The sequence below is a fragment of the Tursiops truncatus genome, chromosome 1 (assembly GCF_011762595.2).
Source record: "Tursiops truncatus isolate mTurTru1 chromosome 1, mTurTru1.mat.Y, whole genome shotgun sequence".
Classification (NCBI taxonomy): domain Eukaryota; kingdom Metazoa; phylum Chordata; class Mammalia; order Artiodactyla; family Delphinidae; genus Tursiops; species Tursiops truncatus.
In genome coordinates this window covers 155,488,726-155,516,557 of record NC_047034.1, presented here as the reverse complement: position 1 = coordinate 155,516,557, position 27,832 = coordinate 155,488,726, and the positions used below count along the sequence as shown (strand labels likewise).

General features: G+C 39.0%; 1 protein-coding gene across 1 annotated transcript in view; it reads right to left on the bottom strand.

Annotated features, from left to right (window-relative positions):
* The window catches only part of PSMB2 (proteasome 20S subunit beta 2), a 36,725-nt gene extending 9,105 nt beyond the window's left edge, over positions 1–27,620 (bottom strand). The window contains exons 1-3 of the mRNA XM_004314662.4: positions 27,414–27,620; positions 22,899–23,021; positions 19,914–19,984 (exon numbers count right to left, since the gene is read on the bottom strand). Coding sequence (XP_004314710.3) covers positions 19,914–19,984; positions 22,899–23,021; positions 27,414–27,504 — 285 coding nt within the window. The 5' untranslated portion in view covers positions 27,505–27,620. The remainder of the gene's footprint in view (positions 1–19,913; positions 19,985–22,898; positions 23,022–27,413) is intronic.
* Positions 27,621–27,832: the final 212 nt, after the last annotated feature.

Here is a 27,832-nt window from a genome sequence, read left to right as displayed (position 1 = left end):
TCAGACTATACTACAAAGCTACAGTAATCAAAACAGTATGGTACTGGCACAAGAACAGACACACAGATTAACAGAACAGAACAGAAAGCCCAGAAATAAACCCATGCACTAAAAGTCAATTAATCTATGACAAAGGAGGCACAATGGAGAAAAGACAGCCTCTTCAAAAAGTGGTGCTGGGGAAATTGGACAGCTACATGTAAAAGAATGAAATTAGAATATTCTCTAATGCCATATACAAAAATAAACTCAAAATGGATTACAGACCTAAATGTAAGACTGGATACTACAAAACTCCTAGAAGAAAATACAGGCAGGACACTCTGACATAAATTGCAGCAATATCTTTTTGGATCCGTCTCCTAGAATAATGGAAACAAAAATTAAAATAAACAAATGGGACCTAAACTTAAAAGCTTTTGCACAGCAAAGGAAACCATATACAAAATGAAAAGATAGCCTATGGAATGGGAGAAAATATTTGCAGAAGATGCTACCAATAAGGGATTAATTTCCAAAACATACAAACAGCTCATACAACTCAACAAAAAATGGGCAGAAGACCTAAAGAGACATTTCTTCAAAGACATACTGATGGGGACTTCCCTGGTGGCACGGTGGTTAAGAATCCACCAGCCAATGCAAGGGACATGAGTTCGAGCCCTGGTCCGGGAAGATCCCACATGCCATGGAGCAACTAAGCCTGTGTGCCACAACTATTGAGCCCGCATGCCACAACTACTGAAGCCTGTGTGCCTACAGCCCGTGTTCCGCAACAAGGGAAGCCACCGCAATGAGAAGTCCGCGCACCACAATGAAAAGTAGCCCCCACTCACTGCAACTAAAGAAAGCCGGCATGCAGCAACAAAGACCCAACGCAGCCAAAAATAAATAAATTAATTAATTTTTAAAAAATTGGCCATTTTTAATTTTTTTTTGCGGTACGCAGGCCTCTCACTGTTGTGGCCTCTCCCGTTGCGGAGCACAGGCTCCGGACGCACAGGCTCACGGGCCCAGCCACTCCGTGGCATGTGGGATCTTCCCAAACCGGGGCACGAACCCGTGTTCCCTGCATCGGCAGGCGGACTTTCAACCACTGTGCCACCAGGGAAGCCCAAAAATTGGCCATTATTATTATTATATATATATATAAAAAAAGACATACTGATGGCCAAAAAGCACATGAAAAGATGCTCAACACTGCTAATTATTAGAGAAATGCAAATCAAAACTACAATGAGGTACCACCTCACACCCATCAGAATGGCCATTATTTTAAAATCTACAAATAATAAATGCTGGAGAGGGTGTGAAGAAAAGGAAACCCTCCTACACTGTTGGTGGGAACGTAAATTGGTGCAGTTACGGAGAACAGTATGGAGGTTCCTTAAAAAACTAAAAATAGAGTTGCCATATGATCCGGCAATCCCACTCTTGGGCATATATTCAAAGAAAACTCTAACTTGAAAATATACATGACCCCAATGTTTACAGCAGGACTATTTACAATAGCCAAGATATGGAAGCAACCTAAATGTCTATCAACAGATGAATGGATAAAGAAGATGTGGTGTGTGTGTGTGTGTGTGTGTGTGTGTGTGTGTGTGTGTATACACACACACGCACATATACATACACACACACAATTATTAATCAGTCATAAAAAAGAATGAAATAATACCATCTGCAGCAACATGGATGGACCCAGAGATTATCACACTAAGTGAAGTCAGTCAGACAGAAAAAGACAAGTATCATATGCTATCACATATATGTGGAATCTAAAAAGATGATACAAATGAACTTATTTACAAAACAGAAACAGACTCAGACATAGAAAACAAGCTTACGGTTACCACAAGGGAAGGGGGGCATATATTTGGAATTTGGGATTAATAGATACAGACATATAAGGATCTACTGTATAGCACAGGAAACTACATTCAGTATCTTTTAATAACCTATAATGGAAAAGAATCTGAAAAAGAATACATATATATATATATATATATATATATCTGAATCACTTTGCTGTATACCTGAAACATTATAAATCAACTATACGTCAATAATACTTTTTTTTTAATTTTTAAAGGAAAATAAATAAAATTTTAAAGGAAAATAAACAAACACCTCATATACATCTTCCTAAAGGGATATGGTGGGAATTTTATAAAAAGTGCCCAGCACACTGCCTAACACATAGTAGAAATATATGACAGTTTCCTTCTCTCTCCTTCCTGGACTCTTGGAAGGAGCCCTAAGGTGAAGGTATTCATTGTCACAAACATTCATAAGCACTGACACTTCGAGCATATCTACTTCACAGTACACCACCCTAACCTATCTTGAAATTGACACAGGCACAGAGACATTTTCCTGGAAGCCTGAAAAAACAAAAACAACAAATCCTACATCCAGATTTGGAGAGCAAATTGCCACTTATTAACTACCTTCATACTATTTCCACCCTTACAGATATGTCCATCCTGAGTGCTAAGCCTCACTTCCTAGCTACTTTTTCATCAGTTCCCTTCTTTCCCATGATCAGTACAACATGAGAATTTGCCAATTAACCTGAAGGAATGCGAACACTAATCAATCATGATAACATTGCCAGGAATCCTGTATCTTTTACGAAGTAATCCTTATCCTGTGCGTGATATAATCTGTCTTTGGTTGTCTCCACTATTCTAACCATTTAGATAGTAAGTCTAAGTAATAGAGCAAAGTTATGAGGTCCCCAAGGGGAGGAACAGTATCTATACATAACTCTGAACTAACCTAAACATCCGAGTGACCAATAAATGAATTTAAACATTTAGCGGAGACACTCTCTGTCCAATGGCCATGAGGATCACCATCAATGGTTTGCAGTACAAATGCCAACGTTCTTAGTTTTAAAGTTGTATCTAACTGACAAACAAAGAAAAAAATTTAAATAACCATCCTGGGAACTCAAAATGAACTTTAGTTTCTACAATAAAATACCACCAAAATTTTGCCTCTTTTTACAAGTAGAGAAAGAAGAAAAGAAAAAAACCTAGATAAATTGGTATATCTTCCTCCCTTAAAAAAGTACATGAGGTAAGCTTATTTTTAAAATGAAGAGCTTTAAGTCATTTTGAGTTTTCCTCATCTATACAACAGGGATAATAAGAGTATCCATCATTACGGGGTTATGGCAAGGTTTAAATAAATAAATGTAAACTGCTCAATGAAATGCCTGTTCCATAGTAATAACACCATCATCACCACCACCACCACCATCATTTTTAGGATCTGACAGCATTATTAACAGATCTGATTAGATAATAATAAGATCAAGAAGATGCACCAGGGAATTCCCTGGCGGTCCAGTGGTTAGGACTCCAAGCTTTCACTGTCAAGGGACTGGGTTCGGGTTCAATCCCTGGTCGGGGAACTAAGATCCCACAAGCAGCAAGGCGAGGCTCAAAAAAAACGAAGAAGAAGGAGATGTACTAACTACCACAGAGTGCCAATAAATTATCCACCTTTTTTTGGTTGCTAAAAGGAATACAATTTAAGCCAGGGGAATTAGCCAATAAGCACATCTCTTATGTCCCTCTCCCTGGGATTGAAATGGACTTCCTAAGTACCCCTGAGCCCTGCAGAACTGAGTTCAGTTTCACTTTGTACATCTGAGCTCAGTTTCCTTGTACATTTGGGAGTGGGGGGTGTACATGGCACACACATGCAAACTCTCCTTCAGTTTGATGGAGCATTTCCTTCCCTCTAACTCTTGTGCATACAACTCCTTGTATATTCTCTCTCTCATGGAAAAGAAACACTGTAGTGATTAAGAAGAGTGTGAAAAAAAAAATAAAAAGAAGAGTGTGAAATTCCATAAATTTTACAGCTCAAGAGAACAGTTGTGATAAATACACTGAAACAACAAAATCAGTGAAGAGAGTCTGGGTGGTGACAAGCAGCGGTGTGACATCTGGCGGAAGCCAAAGTCACAGCAAGGGGGAGAGAGGTGGGCCTGAGGAAGCATCCTGCCGAGCGTGGACACAGAAAAGGAGAGGAATTGACAGTGTTCCTTTGGAGCCAGGCCAGCCTTTGCCACCTCTAATTGAACAGGACGACGTCGCTATGAGTCAGGTGCCTCAGAGAACGATGCGGTTTCTTTTGCAATGTGCTGCACACCTTGGAACATTAAGCGTGTGAAGCATGATCCCATTCCTTGTGGGTCGGGAATTTGGTAGGAGAGGCAGAACCACCAACGGGACAAAGGATTTAGCTAATGATGACAGTGTTTCAATAAACAGACTTCTAAACAGAGACTGGGCTTTGAAGGAAACAGTGCCTGCTCTTTCATTTAGTCCAGCCGATTGCCAAAGCTGCCTAAAATTCCATCTTTGGCACCGAGAATATTTCACAAAAATGCAGTTTACAGAGTTAGAAGGGATCTAAGGGCTCATCTAGTTTATCCAATGTCCCTCTCACAAATGTGGGGACTCGGGTTCAAAGAGGGGACAGTGACTTACCCTAAACCACAGGGCTAATTAGAGTCAGGACCAGAATTCAGGCTTTCTGATCCCAAGACTTGTGTGCTTTTCTAGGAAACGATGCTGCCTCCACAAAATGGAAATTAGTGTGAAAATATGATTCAATATGTAAATGTCAGTTTCACACTCAAATAGTTCAGAATGTACTATTTTGCATACCAGCATCTATTGTCCTCTATTTCACGTATTACATCTTATATGACCAATAATATTTTAAGTTTTAAAAGGGCAGGCTTAACGTCAGACCATTATGACTCCTCTAAAGGGTCTACAACTATGCAAGATATGTAGTAGGTACTAAATAAATAGATGCCAACACCTTAACTGCTTTGCCAATGCCCAGTTTTTCAACTTTGTTAATAAATAAAATGGATCCACTGTTATTTTCTTACACTGGTGCTCTGAACTCTGAATCAGGAGCTTGTTTCCAATAACCAACAGAATTTATTAGCTATCTCCTTTGGCTGGGTTTGGTGGTATAACTTTAAAATTTCAATGTCAATTTTGCCATTTTAATTAAAGAAAGACTTTGTACCTATACTGGAATTTCAATGTTCACTATTTAACACTTTTAAAAAATCTAAAAGATTTCAGCAGCTTCCAACTGTCCTTGTGACCAAGTACTTTTCCCAGCTCTAAGAGATTATGGTTCTATGGATGGGGATAGGGCTGGGCAGGGGAAGAACTACTTATCCCTAATGCCTAAGCAATACAGAATCATTTGCACCTTGATTTTAATCCTCTCTGACAAAGTCCTTTTTAAGGAAACCCATCAATCTCTTTTTCTAATAACAGTGGTGACTATGCCTTAAGCAAAAACATAGAGTTTACAAAAGGCCTCAACCAAATCCTGCAAGAGTTCTCCGAGACTGCACAGGATAATTATGAAATGAGTAAATGCCCCAACCAACTTCACTTTTGCATGTGGAATGTGAATACATTATAAATTCAATAAATGTTATTGAGCGTTTACTATGTGAGAAGCATTGTGCCAGGTGACAAAGATGGAAACCTGGATCTGGAAGGAGCTGAGAAGGTAGACTGGAGTAGGAAAGATTTCAGATGGAGGAAACAGCATATGTGAAGGTAAAGAAACATGGAGGAACATGGAATATTTGGGTATTGGTGAATATGGGACATGTATACTTAGTGAATTAGGTGATTTCAGTAAGAAGCAGAGAGGAAGTGGGGTAACAGGAATTGAAACGATACTGTCACTGGCTTCCTAGACTAAAGAACGTGAACTTCAGGGGAGTTCCCTGCTGGCCTAGTGATTAGGATTCTGGGCTTTCACTACTGTGGCCCAGGTCCAATCCCTGGTTGGGGAACTGAGATCCTGCTAGCCATGCGGCTCAGCCAAAAAAAAAAAAAAAAAAGAATATGAACATCAGTATGTAAACCATGGAGAAACCAGTGAAAACTGCTCCCATTCCCATGACAATACAAGCCTTTTTCATGTGTTAGAAAATTGCAGAAGCAGTAGGGATGGAGGGGGAGATATGGAATATAAGATATATCAATATTTAGAAAGTAGAATAGATAGGAGTTAATGAATAGTAGAACAGAAGATGAGGGAAAAAGAGGAGTTAAGAGAATGTGCAATAAACGGAAAGGTGGAGGAGCAATGTAAAAAACTCAACTGAGACCGAAAGAGGCTTAAGTTGAGCTGTTCAGAAGTAGCTGGAAAGAAAAAATAATGTATAGCTGAAATCATGAGACTGAATGAAGAGTCAGCCAGTTGGTAGGTTTTATTTATACAAACACACCTTCCTAAGTTCCTTTATTGTGGAAGACAATAAAGGAAACAATTACAACAGGACACTATGGCAGAGGTATTCGTAGGTTGCCTTGAGAGCACAAAGCAGCCCTCATGAGTGACGAACATATGTGGAGAAATACAGTTTCCCTGGAAAATGATAAATTGAGTTTTAACCAGCAATTAAGAGTTAGCCTTTTGGGCTTCCCTGGTGGTGCAGTGCTTGAGAGTCCGCCTGCCGATGCAGGGGACACGGGTTCATGCCCCGGTCCGGGGCATGAACGGCTCAGCCCCCTGAGCGGCTGGGCCCGAGAGCCATGGCCGCTGAGCCTGCGCGTCCGGAGCCTGTGCTCCGCAACGGGAGAGGCCACAACAGCGAGAGGCCCGCGTACCGCAAAAAAAAAAAAAACAGTTAGCCTTTGGAGATGTGGAAGTACATTCAGGGGAGAATGACCAGCAAAGTGCTGGAGTAGGCAAAGGCAGAGATACAAGAGAGAACACACAGCAGGTTAGGGGAGGTACAAGTAATTCAGTATGAAACAGAGAATGCCAGTGAGAAAGGGGTGACAGGTAGGTCTGGAGACAAAGCAGAGGAATAAGTGAAAGAAGAGAGATGAAGCAGAGAGGCTAATTTCGAAGACTGTGTACACCTAAGTTGAAGAGAGCAGTTCTGGGAGCTGAGAAAAAACTGGCCTATTGCTCCTTCATGATCACAAGCTGGGACCAGTCCTGTTACCTACTGTTACCACTCAGAGGAAAAAAAGGAGGTACAATGTTGGAAGTTGAAAATAGTTTCCTCTTAATCTTGTGATGGAAAAAATAGTATGAGTTTAAACTGATCAGAATCAGAATACTAGACTGAGCTTCACCACAGAAAAGTTAAATTAAACTGACTGACTTTCCTCGTTCTTTCCTGCTTCAGATACACTCATCTTCTGTTGCACTAAAACACAAACCAGCCCATGTTTATAAATTCTCACACTAAATTAAAAAATAAGGAAGCAAGTGTGCCTCAAATGAAGCAAACCTTTTATTTCCAGAAGCCCAAGACAAAATAAAAGAAACTTACTCTGAAAATGAGACTGTCTAACCAAGGTTTCCCATTTCTTTTGCCTGCCTTAGTTCATTCTCTGAAAGTGTATTTGGCATACTCGTTTGATGCTGGCAGATGCAAAAGCATAATATAAAAATTGTGTTCATTCTCCTTTAACAATGATTAGCTCATGTTCAAATATTTTTGCTTAACATACTGGCAAAAATTCTTATAATGGATGATTTCTTGAACTTAAGCTCAGGAACGTCACTGCATTTACAACCAACATTTTATTTTATTTTTATTTTTGGCCGCCCCGCGCAATTCCCTGACCAGGGACTGAACCTGTGCCCCTGGCAGTGAAAGCGCAGAGTCCTAACCACTGGACCACCAGGGAATTCCCACAACCAACATTTTCAACTTTAAAAGCAAAACACCTTGTAAATTATTATTTGAAAAACCTATGTTTTTAAAATGCCGTTAAGTCAAAAGTTAGGCATGTGTTTTTGTGAAAAAAAATAATAAAGGCTCAAGGTCAAAAGTGGCTTTATCGCTTTACGGTTGTGCTACAAAAGACAGTCCACTTGGTCTTGAAGTCTCAAGTGCCCCATCTGAACGTGGAGGACAGTATTGCTTGCCTGATAGCTGTGAGGAATGAAAAGTACTCATCTGTGTTAAAGTTCCTAGAAGAAGGCCTAGGAAGTAGTAGGTGCCCAATAAATGTCAAATGAATCTGAATTTTAGAAGCAAAAAATTAAACATTGTGTATATTTCAATTTTTAGCAAAATTATATTTTAAAGTTACTCCACAATAATTATGAAATTTCTGTAAATTTTACTTTCTAAAACCATCACTAACCCCAAGTTTGAATGGTTCTTCTATGAAAGTTGTAATCTTCTCGTAATTAAAAGTTTAGAAATTTAATGAGTTGAAATGCAACAAGGCACAGATGCCTTATTATACCAACTAGTTAACACAGTATTTGTTTTCTACATTAACTTTACTTGCTAATCAAAAATACTGCTTTCTCCCAAACATCAAAATAAAATCGCTGATTGTGCAATGGTAAAACCAACAATACCATGTCCGCAACAAGGCCACCTGAATTTTTTTTCATGAGCTGGCAGTGTCCAGGGAAAATATAAGACTCCATATACCTTTAAGTCAGTTCTCAAAAAATTCAAGTGCAGAAGCCATGCTCTGTACACCCCAAGGCATATGTATATTAAGTTGTACATGCTAAGCATGCCCATGAATATCTTTGTTTTGGGGGGGGGTTGTGTTTTTTGGGGGGGGGAGTTTGGCTATGACACTCGGCTTACGGGATCTCAGTTCCCCAACCAGGGACTGAACCTGGGCCACAGCAGTGAAAGCCCGGAATCCTAACCACTAGGCCACCAGGGAACTCACACCCATGAATATCTTTGCATGTTGAACATCTGAGCTGATTCATCTCCCTGAGTTAAGAAGTAAGTCTGCTGCTAAAGACTATTTAGGACTATATATAATTGTATATGTTTTCAGATGTCCATAGCAACTAGGAAATCCTGGGGAAAAGACTATTTAGAAGCCCTTCTAGGGACTTCCCTGGCGGTCCAGTGGTTAAGACTCTGTGCTCCCAATGCAGGGGGCACAGGTTCAATCCCTGGTCGGGGAACTAAGATCCCGCATGCCGCACAGTGCAGCCTAAAAAAAAAAAGCCCTTCTATTAGAACACAGTGCTCCCCATTAGCAGCCTAGGTCCAACACAAGTTACTCCTACCTCTTCAATGGACATGAAAGCTCCACATTGGTCTCCCTGCTTTCTTCTACTTTCCCTAAATGCTCTACCAAAGAGTAGCCAATGATCTAACCAAATCTCATCTGATCATGTTAACCCCCTCTTAGCCAACAAGCTTCCAGAGAGGCCCATTGCTTTTAGCACGATGCTTTTTCATCGAAGTCCTCGTAACATGGACTACCTCTCTAGTTTCAATCTCTTACCATTCCCCTAAAACCCTGAGCCATATTTAACAAACTACTTTAGATTATGGATTTTGTATATGTGTTTATAGTAAAAACTATATAAGGCTATTTATTTCTATTTGTTTTCCCATCAATAGAGCCCTACTTTGTATTATGTACTCCACTAGTTAAAACAGATAAAAAATTAGGAATAGGAGGTTCAGAGAACTATTTGTGCCTGCCCCAAACATCATTAGAAAAATCACTGTGCCTAACCTAACCTGCTCTCTCACACTCCTTCAGGTCTGTGCCTCCAGTTTTCCTTTCTGTTTCATCTTTGCTTTAATGACAGCTGGTCCTTCAAAGCTCAAGTTAGGCTCTATTCGCAGAGCAACTACCTGTAAGGCTACTGCAGTACTTGTCACTCTGCAGTACAGTTGACTATTTACTTCTCTATTGCCCCATCTGAAGGCACACACTGCGCTTTGCACCTCTGTTTCCTCAGCCCCAAGGACAATGCAGGCTGTAGATTTGTTGAATGGATGGCTATCAGCACCTATGGAACTTCTCAGCTGTACAAAACTGTACAAATTAGGAGGCATCAGAAAGGGAAATGTGGAATTCTGGCAGGGCATTTCAGTTTATAAGGATTCAGAGATTATTTCCTCTCCCTTCCCTTTTTCTTTCCAATCTAGTTCATGCTATCTGCTCTATTGTCTACACTCAAAAGTAATGGTAAATCTGAACTCTTTTTCATTTTTAGCTCTTAAAAAATGTGTTACGCTTTCCTACCCCTTTACTCTTCCGTTTTATTCTCTTAAACTTTTTTGGTGGAACAACACGCTCACATAAAAGTATATAAAATATACATGTACAGCTTAATGAATAAAGTGAACATACATTTAACTACAACCAAGGTCAAGAAATAGAACAGTCAACTATTTCTCCCTCCAAAGGCTTTCCATTCCCCTTCATTTTAGATAACTGTGGGAGAGAATAAAGAACACCTCACAGTTTTTTGGATCAGCCCCTGAATTCATATCTCTGCATGATCCTGGGCTACGGCAGGTAAAGAGAAGCACTAAGATGCCAGGGTACATGTGTATTTCTATCTGTGATTATGTGTGAGGGCATGCCCCCACAGGCCAAGGCACTGGTTTAAAGCAATCTTAAAAGGTAGGGTAAATCTATATTTCTAATGGTAAACACTCTGCTGCTTAGTAAAACAGTACTCTGCTGCTTACAGCTTAAACCAAACCTTAACAGGAAACCACATAATTTTCAAGACACAAGTTGCAAAACAACACAAATTTAAGACCAATTACCTATATTTGCTTCATCCCCATTGTGGATAGGAAAGATGCTTTAAGTGAAAAGTTGGCATTATGGGGTCACACAGTCCCAGCCACCCAATAGGCTCATTCCATTCAACCAGAAGAGGGGTTCTCTATGCTCACAGCAGGCATACAACAGGGTAGCACATATATGCTCTCTGAGTGAGAAAGCAACACCTTCTCACATACAACCCCCTGGAGAGAGATGGGGAAGGGGAGGGGGGAGGGCTTTACACCTGCAAACTCCTAACTCTATCAGCGCCAGGACTGGGAAAAACAGCACATATTTTAAAAAAAGAAAAAAGGTTTCCTGATAAAGCCAGTAACTTTTTTTTTTTTTTTTTGGCTCACGGGCCCAGCTGCTCCGCAGCATGCGGGATCCTCTCGGACTGGGGCACGAACCCGCGTCCCCTGCATCGGCAGGCGGACTCCCAACCACTGTGCCACCAGGGAAGCCCCAAAGCCAGTAACTTTTAAAGAAGGATGTTCTTAAGCCATTTTTTTCTAGGAGACTAGTAAGTGTAATGACTCAACATCCAAGTCTTTGTCTCCTTAATGGACTGAGTCAAGCCCTAATGACTGTATAAGCAAACTGCTTAAAAGGGCAGGTGTCAGAATTCTTATTCTTCTTGGCAGAAAAACACTATAAGCACAAAGTGTTGTCATACTAATTAAGGCATCTCAACTTCAAGGCACATCTGTCCCTGGGCCTTTGGATAATCAAAATGACCACTAAAAATAGAACAGTGGTATCTCCAATGGGGCAGATATGAGCCACTCCCAATCCTAAGAGATTCCAGCGAGATGTGACCTGGGATGCACATGTCTCACAATACCATTGAATGTCCATCTATATGTAGCCATATGTTTTAAGTTTTTACTCTATGTTCTATTAAGGTTAGTAGACAAAAGTAATTAACAGACATTTAACTCTTGGCCCATAGTGAAAATCCAGCTAGCTGACTAGCTAACTGAGGTCTGGCAGGGAAGAAAACTGCTCTCCAGGTCTAAAAAAAACACTGCTTGCGTTGAAACTCCCTGAGTTTCATGATGAACATCTTGGTATTTTTTTTCAATTTCCTCATCACCAAAAGTAAGCCAGCTCTGTCTGTCAAGATGCCCAGGCTGCATGGCAGCAGTGTCAAAGGCTGCCATTTGCTTCAAGGCACTGCCATATGCAGGAGCACAACATTTTGTCTCTGGAAAATAAACACATCTGCCTTTGCCAGTGTCCTCCCACTGTGCCACCCATCTGGAGCAGGTGAGCTGGAAGGCAAGCCTGGGCATGGGTGAGACGGGGGTGAGCAGGGGAGATGAGGCCTCAAGGGAGATGGCACATGGAGGAAGAAGGCAGTGCTGTGTCATGTCACATCCTGCTAACCACGTTTGCCAAAGCTTGTGAAATTACCCTTGTTAGTGATATTTTAATCACATGTAACAAATGGTTGGTTGTTTTTAGGGGACAAGACCTGCAAAGTCAAAGTTCCACCTGGGCCATCTGTTCACAAGGGCACATGACCTCACTGATACCAATAAACAGATATCTTTGGGCCAGCCACCAAAGGCACGAGGACAATATTGTCCCTTGAATAGAAGGCTCAAAGCAACAGGGTTCTTCTAGGACAGGACCACACAATACCTGCCTACTATTAACCAGACCAAACACACTCAAATTCAGGCCAGAGTGCTGAGACGAGTCACGTCTGGAAATGACTGATACCTGAAATTCTCTCCTTTATATTCTTTCCCTTTCACTGAAAAAAATAAATTCAAGTCAGGTTATGGTCCTGACATCAGATCTTTTTTTTTTTTAAATTGAAGTATAGTTTTGATTTACAAGATTGTATTCATTTCAGGTATACAGCAAAGTGATTCAGCTATATATATTTTTTTTTCAGAGTTTTTCATCATAGGTTATTACAAGATCTTGAATATAGTTCCCTGTGTTATATAGTAAATCCTTGTTCCTTACCTGTTCTATGTAGAGTAGTTTATGTCTGTTAATCCCATACTTCTAATTTAACCCCCACTTGTCCCCTTCTCCTTTGGTAACCATAGTTTGTTTTCTAAGTCTGTGAGTCTGTTTCTATTTTGTATATAGGTTCATTTGTATTATTTTTTTAGATTCCACATATAAATGATATCATAAAATATTTGTCTTTCTCCACCTGACTTACTTCACTTAATATGATATTCTCTAGGTCCATCATTGTTGCTGTGAATGGCATTATTTCATTGTTTTTTTACGGTTGAGTAATATTCCACTGTGTATATATACCACATCTTCTTAAACCAGTTGTCTATTGATGGGCACTTGGACTGTTTCCATGTTTTGGCTGTTGTAAATAGTGCTGCTATGAACATCGGGGTACATGTATCTTTTCGAATTAGAGCTTTTGTCTTTTCTGGAAATATGCCCAGGAGTGGGATTGCTGGATCATATGGCAACTCTATTTTTAATTTTTTAAGGAACCTCCATAGTGTTTTCCATAGTGTCTGCACCAATTTACATTCCCACCAACAGTGTACAAGGGTTCCCTTTTCTCCACACGCTCTCCAGCATTTATTATTTGTAGACTTTTTGATGATAGCCATTCTGACTGGTGTGAGGTAATACCTCATTATAGTTTTGATTTGCATTTCTCTAATAATTAACAATGTTGAGGGCTGCCCTGGTGGCACAGTAGTTGAGAATCTGCCTGCCAATGCAGGGGACACAGGTTCAAGCCCTGGTCTGGGAAGATCCCACATGCCGAGGAGCAAGTAAGCCCGTGCACCACAACTACTGAGCCTGTGCTCTAGAGCCCGCGAACCACAACTACTGAGCCCGTGTGCTGCAACTACTGAAGCACGTGTGCCCAGAGCCTGTGCTCCACAACAAGAGAAGCCACCACAATGAGAAGCCCATGCACCACAAAAAAGAATAGCCCCCGCTCGCCTCAATTAGAGAAGCCCGTCCGCAGCAACAAAGACCCAACACAGCCAAAATTAAATAAATACAATAAAGAAATTTATAACAAACAAACAAACGAAAAAACAATGTTGAGCATCTTTTCATGTGCCTGTTGGTCATCTGTATGTCTTCTCTGGAGAAATGTCTATTTAAGCCTTCTGGCCACTTTTTAATTGGGTTGTTTGTTTTTGTGATATTGAGTTTTATGAGCTGTTAGTATATTTTCGCTATTAACCCCTTGTCAGTAGCATCATTTGTAAATATTTTCTCCCATTCCGTACTTTGTCTTTTTGTTTTGTTGATGGTTTCCTTCACTGTGCAAACGCTTTTAAGTTTGATTAGGTCCCATTTCTTTATTTTTGCTTTTATTTCTTTTGCCTTGGGAGACTGACCTAAGAAAATATTGCCACAATTTATGTCCAAGAATGTTTTGCTTATGTTCTCTTACAGGAGTTTTATGGTGGCATGTCCTGTATTTAGGTCTTTAAACCATTTTGAGTTTATTTTTGTACGTGGTGAGAGGGAGTGTTCTAATTTCACTGATGTACATGTAACTGTCCAGCTTTCCCAATACCACTTGCTAAAGATTGTCTTTTCTCCATTGTATATTCTTGCCTCCTTTGTCATTGATTAATTGACCATAGGTATGTGGGTTTATTTCTGGCTCTCTATTCTGTTCCATTGATCTATATGTCTGTTTTTGTGCCAATACCACGTTGTTTTGATTACTGTAGCTTTGTAGTATTTGACATCAGATCTTTAAATCATGCTATTTGGGAGCTGGAAGAAACCATAAAAATTACCCATATGCTTTTTCTCCCAAGGTTTTTCATCTAGCTCATGGGAGAGCTAGTGCTATACCTCCTGCAGCAGGGATCTTTCAATTATACTAGTTTTCAAACTTCAGTAGGAAAGGGACAGAGAAGTCACTTTTTCAAATAAAATCTTACATGGAATTCCTATATATAAAATAGATAAAAGTTGGGAATGCTCTGGTGGTCCAGTGGTTAGGACTCGGTGTTTTCACTGCCAGAGGCTGGGTTCAATACATGGCCAGGGAACTAAGATCCCACAAGTCATGCGGCATGGCCAAACAAGAAAAAAACAAAGCAAAAAAATTAAAATAGATAAAAATTGAGCTGATTTATATGAAACAGAGCTAAAGTTTCATTACACTGGTCTGCCTTGGTGAGTTTCCTGAGGCAGCTTCATGTCATAAAGTTTGAAAACCACCATACCAGGCTGGATGATATTTTTCCAACATTATTTCTATTGTTTGCTTGCTAAACATTTACAGGTATAGCCCCATAAGAAGATAAATTACCAAAGGCTCATCAAGCACTTCAGAAAAGGTTCTCTGAAAACACTTTGGCCAGTGAATAGCAGTATAGTAAAGCCCTGAAGATTACACACCATGGAGGCCAGGATTCTACCCTAAGTCTTGTCACAAACTCTGCGTTCCCCAAGTATATCAAATCCGGCTGGTTCATCTCTCAGTTCCCACATACGTAAAACGGAGATCTCCATGGATAATAACAGATAATTTTAGGGCATTCATATGGACTACACCAAATGTGCCACATAATTCATTTCAAGCAAGAAATAGCTCCATAATTCATCACTCTCCCTTCTGTAGTCCATTAATCAAACCATAAGAAGTTAAACAAGCATCATGCAAACTATGCCTGTAAGTCATTACAAATTTTTCAAAATAATCCTGTTAAAAATCTAGCAGTTCCTTAATGATGGAGTCATTTATTAAATACTTATTATTTTTCAGGGAGTTACCATTCACTCATTCAAAATATATTTTATTAAATTTATTAAACCAATGGCATATATAATTTGCCACAACTGATCACTCCTTCCTTCTTAACAGATGAAGAAAGTGAGGCTCAGGAAACATAAGTAACTTATTCAAGATTACACAAGCTAGTACATACCAGAGAAGAGACCAGAACTTTGGTATATCTGACTCCAAAATCCATGCTCAAAGAAGCCTCATAAGCATTTAAGATTGCGGGAAAGGGCTTCCCTGGTGGCGCAGTGGTTGAGAGTCCACCTGCCGGTGCAGGGGACACGGGTTCGTGCCCCGGTCCGGGAAGATCCCACATGCTGTGGAGCAGCTAGGCCCGTGAGCCATGGCCGCTGAGCCTGCGCGTCCGGAGCCTGTGCTCCGCGACGGGAAAGGCCACAACAGTGAGAGGCCCACATACCGCAAAAAAAAAAAAAAAAGATTGGGGGGAAAAAAATATTTGAGATTGGGGAGTCAAACCTATAGCAAAATCCTAATAAGCCCTTTCTCGTTCGTTGGGGTCTAACCAGGAGCAGACCAACTTAATTGTACACATGCGTCTAAATAAAAACTAAAACGAAGGCTCTTGATTTTTTCCTCCAATCTGTGTGTCTTTTTCATCTTCTCCTGCTGATTTCATATCTTTAATTCTTACACGAAGAAGTAACACCTATTCATTAAGAATACTTTAATAAAATTCCCTTCCAGTGTATAAATGCACAATAACATTTTCAATGGTATATGTGGACCTAACTGGATGACACTTATTCAGCAAACATTTATTGAACACCTACCATGGGCACATATTTATACCTTAACTGTATAATCCTATGTGGAAATCTTTACTTTTTAGTAGAACTGAACATTTCATGCCTCCCCAAATGAACAAGCACACTTGTACGTTAGTCCAGTAACTAATAAAGGAGACAGTATGAAAGAGTATGGTATTTGAAGTTAAGAGTCTTACTTCAGCCTTTTATAGATGATATATGTGCCTCTGGTATACTTGGACACATAAGAGAAATATTCCTCTCGTATACTTGGACACATAAGAGAAATATTTAACCCTTCTATTAACCAGTCTTAGCATCTCTGTAAGCAAAATGGGACTAACTCATCTTATGGTATCATAAGAAGCATTAAATAAGGTCCCATATATGGTTATCTAGGATAGCACTGTCCAAGAAAACTTTCTATGATGATGAAAATGCTCTATACCTGTAATGTCCATTATGGTAGCCATTAGCCACATGTGGCTATTGAGCACTTGAAATGTGGCTAATGTGACTGAGGAACCAAAGTTTTTTAAAGAAACAAAAATTTATTTCTCTTTCAAAGTCCAGGAGACTCTCACCTAGGAACTGAATTTTAAATTAAATTGAAATAAAATTTTTTATGGAAACATAGTTGATTTACAATATTATATTAGTTTCAAGTATCTAACACAGGGATTCAATATTTTTATATATTATACTCCATTTAAAGTTATTACAAAATAATGGCTATACTTCCCTGTGCTGTACAATATATCCTTGTCGCTCATTTATTTTATACATAGTAGTCTGTCTCTTAATCCCATACTTCTATCTTGCCTCTCCTCTCTTCCCTCTCCCCACTGGTAAGCACTAGTTTGTTCTCTGTATCTGTGAATCTGTTTCTGTTTTGTTATATACATTTGTTTTATTTTTTAGATTCCACATATAAATGATAAGAGTACTTGTCTTTCTCTGACTTATTTCACTAAGTTTAGTACCCTCTGGGTCCATCCACATTGTTGCAAATGGCAGAATTTCATTCTTTTTTATGGCTGAGTAATATTCCATTATATATATATATATATATACACACACACACACACACACACACACACACATATGCCATCTTTTTTATCCATTCATCTATTGATAATTTTAATTATTTTAAATTTAATTAGCCACATATGACTAGTGGCTACCATACTGGACTGCGTCAATCTAGAAAAAAGCCTAGCACATAATAGATGGTCAATGTTGGTTTATTTCTATTTTCCTTATCAATATCAGTATCCCACTCTTTACCAGCAAATCAGTTCAACTAAAATAGCACAACAATCTCCGATAGGAAAATAACTTATAGCTATTAAATTGCTTCTTTGACCAAACAGTAAGAGCAGCATAAAAACAAAAGTGAATTTATTAATTAGGTCTATGTGCCATACACTGTGCTAACAACTTCGCATGATTACCTCATTTAATCTTTATAAACTCTATGAAGTAGGTGCCATTATCTTATAAGTAGGGAAATTAAGCTTAGAATTTGTCCAAAGACACATAGCTAGCAAGTCAGTGGGCAGATTTAAACCCAGGCAATGTAATTCCAGACACTGTGTTTAACCAACAAGCTAAACCACCTACATCTTAAAGAACCAATTTACAAACAATTGGCAAACAGCACAGTACACAGCAAACCGGAAATCAAACAATTTGAGCTACAGACACAAAGTTACACATGCTAACTGGCTGACTTAAAGTAAGTCTCATGTGCCAACTGGTGTGACTATACAAATGTACCAAATCTAGTGACTTTTTAGTTATTAGGAAGACTGAAAAACTACCATCACCTCTCTCCCCATAATAAAATGACTGAAATATGAATTAGTATTTTAGAACTAACAATCTATTTTGACTGGAGGGTGGGGGAGCAGGGATTGGACCTAGAAGCACAAGGCAGAGGTAATCAATATTTACAAGAGCCCCATGTCACTGTCTACAAGGGATATTTATTTGTTAAGACATCAAACATTTCTGCTAGGAGATTAACCGGATTCACTACATTTGCATGAAGCACATTGCCACTCTTATCTCAATTCTAAAAGAAGCTTAACTCACTTATGTCTGTAGCATTTAAGACAAGTGTTTATTGTGCCCAAAGCTGGAATTCTTATTCCAATTCTGCCTGACAAGTCAGAGGAATATTTTACACAACAAGCCACAGCACACTCTTTACTGAATACCACAGGAAATTCTAAGTGGCAGGAAAGGTCATATGTGTTTCATTTTCCTCTCTGGTGGAGAAATGAACAAAAAAGGCCACTGACCTTTCACCCAGATCAAAACAATGCATGTAAATTTGTCTCCTCTCCCCTACCCATCATGTTTCTAGCTTCTCTTCAAACTTCATAATCCTTCATATTGCACAAACCCCTTGGTCAAAGACAGAAAAAGAGATCCTATTTATTGAAGATAACTAATGAGAACCTACTGTATAGTTCAGGGAACTTGACTCAATGCTCTGTGGTGACCTAAATGGGAAGGAAATCCAAAAAAGAGGGGATATATGTATATGTATAGCTGATTCACTTTGCTGTACATTAGAAACTACAACAACATTGTAAAGCAACTATACTCCAATAAAAATTAATTAATTTAAAAAAGAGATTCTATTTATTGAGTTCTCAGTTCAGCATTATTAGGCACTAGAAAATAAACTGCTTTAAAGATCTGTAAAAAATAACTAAAATAAACCAAAAGCCTGTACTTGTTTTGATTTCTGTCATAACTCAGCTTAATCAAGTCCAGATGGAAAAAAAAAAACAACAAACTATGTTCTATAAACATTACTGAAAAACCAAGGAGCTGTCAAGGCAGAGCAGGCAAGTAATTATGGCACCATTAGTGTAGCTTTTGCCTGACCTGCTGTGTGACCTGCAGCTAATCCCTTTGCCACTTTATGCTTTTCATTCCGTATCACTGATAGAGAATTAACTGCTATATATCTCAGCGGACTAGTGAGTAGATTAAATTATTAAGCAAAATGCTTTGGGCAAAAGTCACATGAATGTTAAATATTATGATTTACAAGCATTCATTTTCCTAGCACTCCTGCAGGGTTAGGAAGTTATCTCGATTTCATAGATGAGTAAACAGGCACAGGGGGTAAGGTCACATGGTAAAGCTCCGTTTACAAAGTCCCTGTGGGAAGGGAATACACACCTTTAGCAATCATACGAACATTCTTAGCACATCCTATACAATCTTTAATACAGTCAAGGCTTTTTTTCCCCTTTCTTTCTTTCTTTTTTCATTCAATCCTTAACTTAATGTTGCATCTTTTAACATGCTGTCAATGGAACAGTGACAGCTCTAAGGTAACAACAAGGCCAGAATAAGTGAGAAAGAATAATTCTGTGTGCATAGGCAAGAAGAGTCATTGAAAGACACAGTTAATCTCAAAATGAAATTTGCATTATTATTTTTAAGGTTTTATCTCTACTACCGAGTAATTCAACCATGGAAATAAGAAACATGGTTTGCTATGAAAACACTGAAAAAAAATTAAAAGGCCATCACAGGGCCTTCCTGTTGGTGTACCCCATCCAAATTCTCTGCAATGTATATTCACCCTCTGGGCTTTAATTAGCAACTATGCAGAAAGAAAAAACAAATCCAACAAGACTGAAAAATAACAAGTAGCAATGGTAAGGGCTCACGAAGGCCAAACAGGGCAAAAATACTACTCGTGTGTAACAGGAACAGAAAAGAAGCACAGATTTCTCTGCTCCTAAGGCTGCTTGCTATATTGCTTACCCGACTCCGAAGATAGTCAGCCAGGTTTCGGCGAGTGAAATTAGCTGCTGCTGTGGGAGACAATTCATAACCTGGTATGAAAGATAAATAATCATATTTAAAGTGAAGCAGAAGGAATATCAGTACCCAAATCCTTCCACTACTCCTGTTCTTACAGCCTACCACCCTCTGGACATTCAGAGTATACACCGAATAAAGAGTGCAATCATACTTCTTGTCAACGGCTGTGAAATAGCTAGTTAGTACTGGCAGTAATTACTGTTCATAAAACAGAACCAAGGTAATTATTCTACAGTGAGATCAAATTCATAGCCTTGCTCAAGCTATTCCTTCATCAACAGACTGTGGTTTCCTCTGTAGAAGGAAAGAGGTACAAATACACAGGTGTTGGAAAAAAAGAAAGAGGTCTTGAGATGACAATTTTTAAAATTTATATAAAAAGGGATATCGGGAAAAGAGAGGCTGGAAATTAGGATAGCCTCAGAGACATACTTTATAAGGTTTTCTTTTCTTTAAAAAAAAAGACATTTTATTAAGAAGTGTAATATTTTCAAAAGTACAAGCCACAGGGAAAAAATGTTTCTATCACTATCTACAATATTTTAAAAATAGAGGATCTCGGGCTTCCCTGGTGGCACAGTGGTTGAGGGTCCGCCTGCCGATGCAGGGGACACGGGTTCATGCCCCAGTCCGGGAAGATCCCACATGCCGCAGAGCGGCTAGGCCCGTGAGCCATGGCCAGTGAGCCTGCGCATCCGGAGCCTGTGCTCCGCCATGGGAGAGGCCACAACAGTGAGAGGCCCGCGTACCGCAAAAAAAAAAAAAAAAATAGAGGATCTCCAGCATAAAACCTCTAAATAAAGTTGTAATGCCAGCAAAAGTACAGCCCAGAGGAATGGCGTCAGGTGTGCATTAACAATGCACTCACTTTGGGAATTAATTCCCCAGTAAAATGGGGCTAGTGCCAAAAGACACAAGAATGACCCACAATTCAGTAGACCCACACAGAATATGCCAGTTTGGAAAGAGAGCATGTGGTTATTTCCTACAACATTCCAAACACCAGTGTCACAGCAGGTAAGATGTAGATTAAAATTCTAACAAATATTTATACAACAGCTACTATGTTTCAGGGTCTATGCTAGGTGCTTTCACATACATTACTGAATTTCATCCTTATAAAAAGTCTACTAGTACATGTTAAACTATGATGGAAGCAATTCTGAATAAGCAGGAATGCTTTTCAATTCTCTACCTAACCCTCTATAAACAGTACTAAGGATTTGACAATTATCTTAAAGACAGAAAAGTCTGATGCCTGATCATCTGCATATAGATTTTTCTTTATTTCCCTTATTTTGGCTTAGTTCTTAAATTTTAATATGCATAAGAGTTACTGTGTAAGGATACATGCACAAAACTATACTTGACAGGTAACTTAAGGGTTTTTTTTTTTGGCTGCACCACACAGCATATGGGATCTTAGTTCCCCGACCAGGGATCGAACCCACGCTCCCTGCATTGGAAGCGTGGAGTCTTAACCACTGGACCACCAGGGAAGTCCCCCGCTTAAGGGGTTTAGTCATATACAATTTTTAGTATATGACTTACCTTAATTTTAGTCACATACAATTTTTGTTTTATGCCCTGACTTTAGACCCTGACAGCTACGTAACAGAACCTCTCTTGTTTATTCCTCCTCCCTCTCCTGGGACAGGACAGTGAAGTATTGCTCTACTGACTGTACTTCAGAAACACTGGCATCCTTCGCAGGCCATGCAAGCAATAAGTAGAGTCGTTAAAAAATAATTATTAAACTATTCTAAACTTGCTTAAACCTAAACACCATGTACTTTAGGTTCCTGAATGGCAGGAACTGAACCATATTCATCTTTGAATTCTCTGTGGTACTAGGCAGAGTGCTTAACATAGATGAGGCCCTCAAAAATATTTACAGAATTTAATGCATGATGCTAAGTCTGCTGCCTAAAAAACTATACAAATAGATCATATCTAGTCATTTTACACATACAATTATATTCAAATTAAGCTCCTTCACAGTGCCACATTATAGCAGTGCTGTGTATAACAGTATTATTGCACTGTGAAGTAAGTAACTGGAAGGAAGGTTCTTTCTGCTGGAGCATCACTATACACTTCCCTGGATCAGAGGGCTAGTGGCTAGTATTATTTCACAGGGAGGCTTTCCCAGTGGATAAGAGTTCATTAGCCGCAGAGAGAGCTCACAAAATATCTCACAAAAATCCTAATTACCTCCCCAGACAAGAACCTACCAGAGAGGCAAGGCAGAACCTTTTTATGACACAGTAAATCTCCTACAATTACACAGAGTTTAAATTTTGTTTAAAAACAAATATGCATTTTCATACATATTATTCATCAATATTATTATAATACCATTTTATTTGTTTGTTTGTTTGGTTTTTGGCCATACCACACGGCTTGCACGATCTTAATTCCTCGACCAGGGATTGAACCCGTGCCCCCTGCAATGGAAGCATGGAGCCCTAACCACTGGACCGTCAGGGAATTCCCAATAATACCATTTTAGAGATAAGGAAAATAAAGGTTCAGAGAGGATAAGTGATTTGTCACATTAAAAAAAATAGTAAAACCAAGTTTAACTTAGGTCTTTTAGGTCTGAGATTTCAGATATACTTTAGCTCAAATCACATTCTCTAACACTTAAAAAGTCTGATATTAACATGCTCATTTTTCAAGATGGTATTAGTTTTATCCCCCAAGTATTAGTGTTGTAATGGTTCTCTTTTCTGCTCTGGGATTTTTGTAGAAAATCTTTAGGATCAGAAGGAGGATCTAGCTAAGGCTTCAAAAATAAGAAGACTCAAATAAAAATAAGACCACATTGGTTTGCTCATGTATAGAACTGCCAGTAGAGAATATTCTCTTTCAATACAAATTTAAAGACAAACCCACCAAAGCCATTTTCTAAGTATTACCCACCATTTCGCATCTTATAGAGCTGCACGTTTTTCTGAATATATTCTGCAAACTGTACAGTGTCTCCAGCCTCTCCAACACATAGGAGTAAGATTTTTTCACTCATCTTAAACATCTTGTCATGATCTGCTCAAAGAAAAAACACACACTGTTAGAAACTGCCTGATCAGAAATTTATTCTTATTACATAGGCAACCATAAACAGGTTTAACAATTACTATACTGAACAATTTTATGAATCACTGTTTTTAGAAGACTTTAATGGGCAACTGTATCAATTACTCTCACTCTGCATGTTAAATTCATCTGCATATTTTATTAATATCAATTTCAGCTGGAGAATATATGTAAAAGCTGATAACTGAAAATATACATAAAAACATCAAGGCACTTGAAATACAATGAACAACAATTAAAGAAACTGAAGGAATCAAGCCAATAATGGCCATTATCTTTAGGCTCATGATTACAAAGCCCTGAAATGTCTCCACAAATACAAATGTTAACTATAACATATACACATACAAAAACATATATGAAAACTACCGGTGCTACAATTAAGGAACCATGTCAAGAAAGAACAAAAAATCAACTGAGAATATAAATCACCATAGAAAGTAAACCAACTCCATTTCCAAAGCAAAGAGAAAGTTAAAATGAATGCCAAAGCAAAAATTCTAACAAATATTGTAATACTAAGCTATTAAAAAATACCTCAAAAATCCCAATGCTCTAATCTTATCTAACTGAACCAGACTCATTCAGATTAAACAGATAAATAAATATTCAGATAGCAATTAATGCCCAAGGAAGAAAACTCCATATTCAGTCTGTAGCTTCAGAAAAAGGCTAAATCTCCCTATCTTACTCTCACTTTCACTTTTCGTTTTTCAAATAGTGCTGAATAATCTTCCCCGGGAGACATGCTTCCTGTTTGAAAGCTTCTGAAATGTCAAAATCTCTTAATAGGATTTTAAAAACAGAATGCTACAGTTAAGTACTTTACAAGTGTTTTGAGAGTTGTAGATACCAGTAATTTGGTTTCCTAGACTTTGCGGGGGGGGGGGGGGGGGGGGGGGGACCACATAAAATGTGCCTGTAGATAGTATCAAATTGCCTTGAAACTCCTAAATAAACACACTTTTATTTGTTATAGGCTACAGGAGACTTAAAGACTATTAATTTGCAAAACTGTTTATGAAAGAGAAAAATTCACTTATAAATATATTATCTATGCAAAGAAAAAAAACCAAAAGAGAATTAGATGCCACTGGCATCTGAGTTCTTGCCAGTGGCAAAAGTACAGGCAATTTTTATTTCCTTCATTATGCTTATGAGTATTTCCTAAAATGTCTATACTTAATATGCATCATCTTTGTAAGAAAATATTACTTAATAAGTTTATTATCATAATGAGAAAAAAAGCTGTTCTTATTTCAGGGGGGTGGGGGGAGCTTGTTTACAAAGAATTTATGTTACAATTAGAAGAAATGCTAAATTTTGAGACAGTAAACTGTTCAATTTTGAAATGAACTTAATTCAAGGCCAAAAGTGTTTTTTAAACATCTATTGTGTGGCCAGTGATTGGTGAAGGGGGATATAAAAAAAAAAAAGTGATAGATGCTAATTACTCCTTGAGTTATGCAGGAAATAGCCTATGTAGCTCTAGGAAATTTCTGATCCTTGACAAAGAACTTAAAAGATCCACATACATGATACAAACGGACAACAAAATAAGCAACATGAGTGTACAATACTCTAGACTGGAACCCAATAGACCTTGGTTATAATCTGGGTTCAGCACTCTGAACTCGGGCAAATTATTTGCCCTTTCTAAGCCAGTTTCCAAGTGTGTAATATGGTAATACTATCACTTACACCTGCCTAACTCATAGGTGGGGAAAACTGTACATGTACAATATTATCATACTCAGTGTGAGACAATGTAGTTCAGATTATACATGTTACAGGAATTCAGAAAAAAGAGCAATCTGTGTGGGCTGAGGTACTGTAATTTAAAAGCAATTCTATACAAGCCAGAAGAGAAATGAAATGTGGCATATAACCAAACTGAAGAATTGTGCCATTTTAATAAGCAAGCAATCTCTGGGAAATATCTCCTCTATAGTATCAAAATATCTTACAAAGTGACAAACCAAAAAACTGATTGGAAGTATCACTCTCATTTTATACCTGGAGAAAAATGAATCTCAAAAGGTTATTCATTTTCAGCATTCTTGCCTACTCTACACAGTTCCTTCATGAAAAGAAAGGTAGGAAAAAGTCCTCATGCTACTCCAAAGCTTCTACCATAAACTTTTTTTTTTTTTTTTTTTCCCGGTAACCGGGCCTCTCACTGTTGTGGCCTCTCCCGTTGAGGAGCACAGGCTCCGGACACGCAGGCTCAGCGGCCATGGCTCACGGGTCTAGCTAGCCACTCCGCGGCATGTGGGATCTTCCCGGACCGGGGCACGAACCCATGTCCCCTGCATCGGCAGGCGGACTCTCTACCACTGCGCCATCAGGGAAGCCCCATAAACATTTTTATATCGTAAAACACTATAGGGAAAATCAGAGCTGAGTACAGTTATTTCCAACCATTTTCAAGAACTAGCTCAAATTCATCTTTCTTCTATAGACCACAGTGATTTCTTTTCTCTGAATACCATAAGGATTTACTTTTGAAACCACTGATTTAAAAATTAACCTAATACTTACTAGTGATACTTCTTTCATCATATAAAATCATCTTGTAGTATTTATTTCCTGTTTTTTTAATGTCTTAGATACCTTTATGGATTATACCCAATACACTGCATACCCTATAACACCTAGAAGTACTGTGTATGTAGGTAGGCTTAAAACACATTTTATTTTTCAAAATGATTTCATACTCATTAATGTGATGAAACAACACCTATAAACGTACTGACTTTGTTATAGCTCTATCTAGACACTACTTCACGCTAAACTCACTTGCATGTCAAAGGTCTTAATATTCAAAATAATGGACAGATTTACCCTCAAAAAAACAAATTGACTCTTTTTTGGAAAACATGGTTTACAAATAAAACTTCTACAAACTAATCATGGAATTTCATAATTTGACTTGAGGAACAATCCATACCATAAATGTTTTAAAATTTAATAATTTTTCTTTCTTTAAGCCCAAAATGAACTGTTATCTGCTCTCAAAGCTTTCCCTAGTCTCTACAACTAGAATCTCTTCTTCCTCTGGAGTACCTAAAAACAACTCTGCTTCCTCTGCACTACCTGAGAAGCTTGATTGTACTTTTCATATGCAGCATCATTTTCTAGCTTGTGTCATAATTATCTGTACTAATATCTGAATCCCTTATTAAACTGTAACTTCTAAGATAAGGACATCTTATTCTTCTTTGCATCCCTTTAGCACCTAGCACTGTAATGGACACATAGGTGCCCAAAACCTATTTATCAAATGAACATTAAATCATCTGAGCCAAAGTATAATACTCTTTTAACAGCAGTATGCCTATGATCAATCACGAAAACCCACTCTTCAATTCCACAGATCAGCAACCAAAATCTTTTTTAAATTATTTATTGAGTACTGACTGTAGGGAGACAGTATAGTATAGCAGTTATGGCAAAAGATATGGAGTCAAACTGCATAGGTTTGAACCTGGGTTCTGCCACTTGTGGCCTTAGGCAAGTTTCTTAACCTCTATGCCTCAGAACTGTCATCTGTAAAGTGGCAATGTAATAGCACCCATTTCAAAAGGGTAAATGAATTAATGTAAATTGCTTAAAATAATACATACATAAGTGCTTAGTATGTTTACTACTAAGTATTTGTCATGGTGTTAAACATTTGCACAAAACTTTTTCACTCAATCCTCCCAACAAGCTTTTGAGGTTGGTATTACTAATCCGATTTAGCAGATGAGGAAATCTGAGCACTGAGAAAAAACTTGTACAAAGTCATAAAGCAAGTAAGTGACAGGGCTCCAGTTTCCTAACTCCCCTAGCTACATAAATGTAAGGAAAACTAGGCAGCCAGTGCCCTGGAAAAGAAGGATCAGAGCTAAGACTCGGGAAGATACAGGCCGCGGAAGGCAAATGCCAGGTTTCTAGCCCCACAGTCTCTCACTCTCCCCAAGATCCCACCTTATGCTGCCAGCAAACTGACGTCATCAGCCCGACAACAGGAAATTTATCAGAGATTAGGGGATCTAGGAATCCTGGAGCCAGGCTGGCGCTTAGACACTTAAAAACTTAATTCCCTTAAGCAACTCTCGCCCAGCAAGCATTCAGCAAAAGCCAGAGAAGAGTACTGACCCAGGAGCCCTGGGAGGAGCGAAAGTCAAGGCCCTAAATTTGTCTTCCTATTTCCTAATTCTAAAACTAAGCAAGTGCAGACCAGGGCAGTCGGGGTTCCACCTCCCAGACCTCCCTGGTACTCACCCAACCGCCCCCCCACGAACTCCTCCCGGCTGCCCCTATACCCAGGCCCGGGCCTCCCATGTTTCCTCTCACCGTCCTTCATCTGGACAATATTGCTAGCGGCCACCCGGTCGGAGGCGACAAGTACATAGTCAGGGCCCTGGATGCCGATGAGGTACTCCATGGTGGCAGGAGGCCGGGGACTGCAGGTTCGATGGAGCCCGGGACTGGCGGGCTTCTCGACCTCACCGGTGAGACAGCACAACCGAGCAAAGATCCGCGCGACACAGACCTCGCTAGCGTCCCGGCCAACGGCGCTCTTGGATGACGTACAACTGTCGCGAGAGTTTGGAAAGTGGGCGTGTGTGAAAAATCTTTCCTCGCCTCTTGGCCCTGGCCAGGTCTCTTGCAATCCCGGCAGTACAGACCACTTCACTTATGTAATGCCTAGTTTCTTTATTTATAACTGAGAGTTTAACACTCGCTTGAGGAGGGAGTCATGCACTATATAT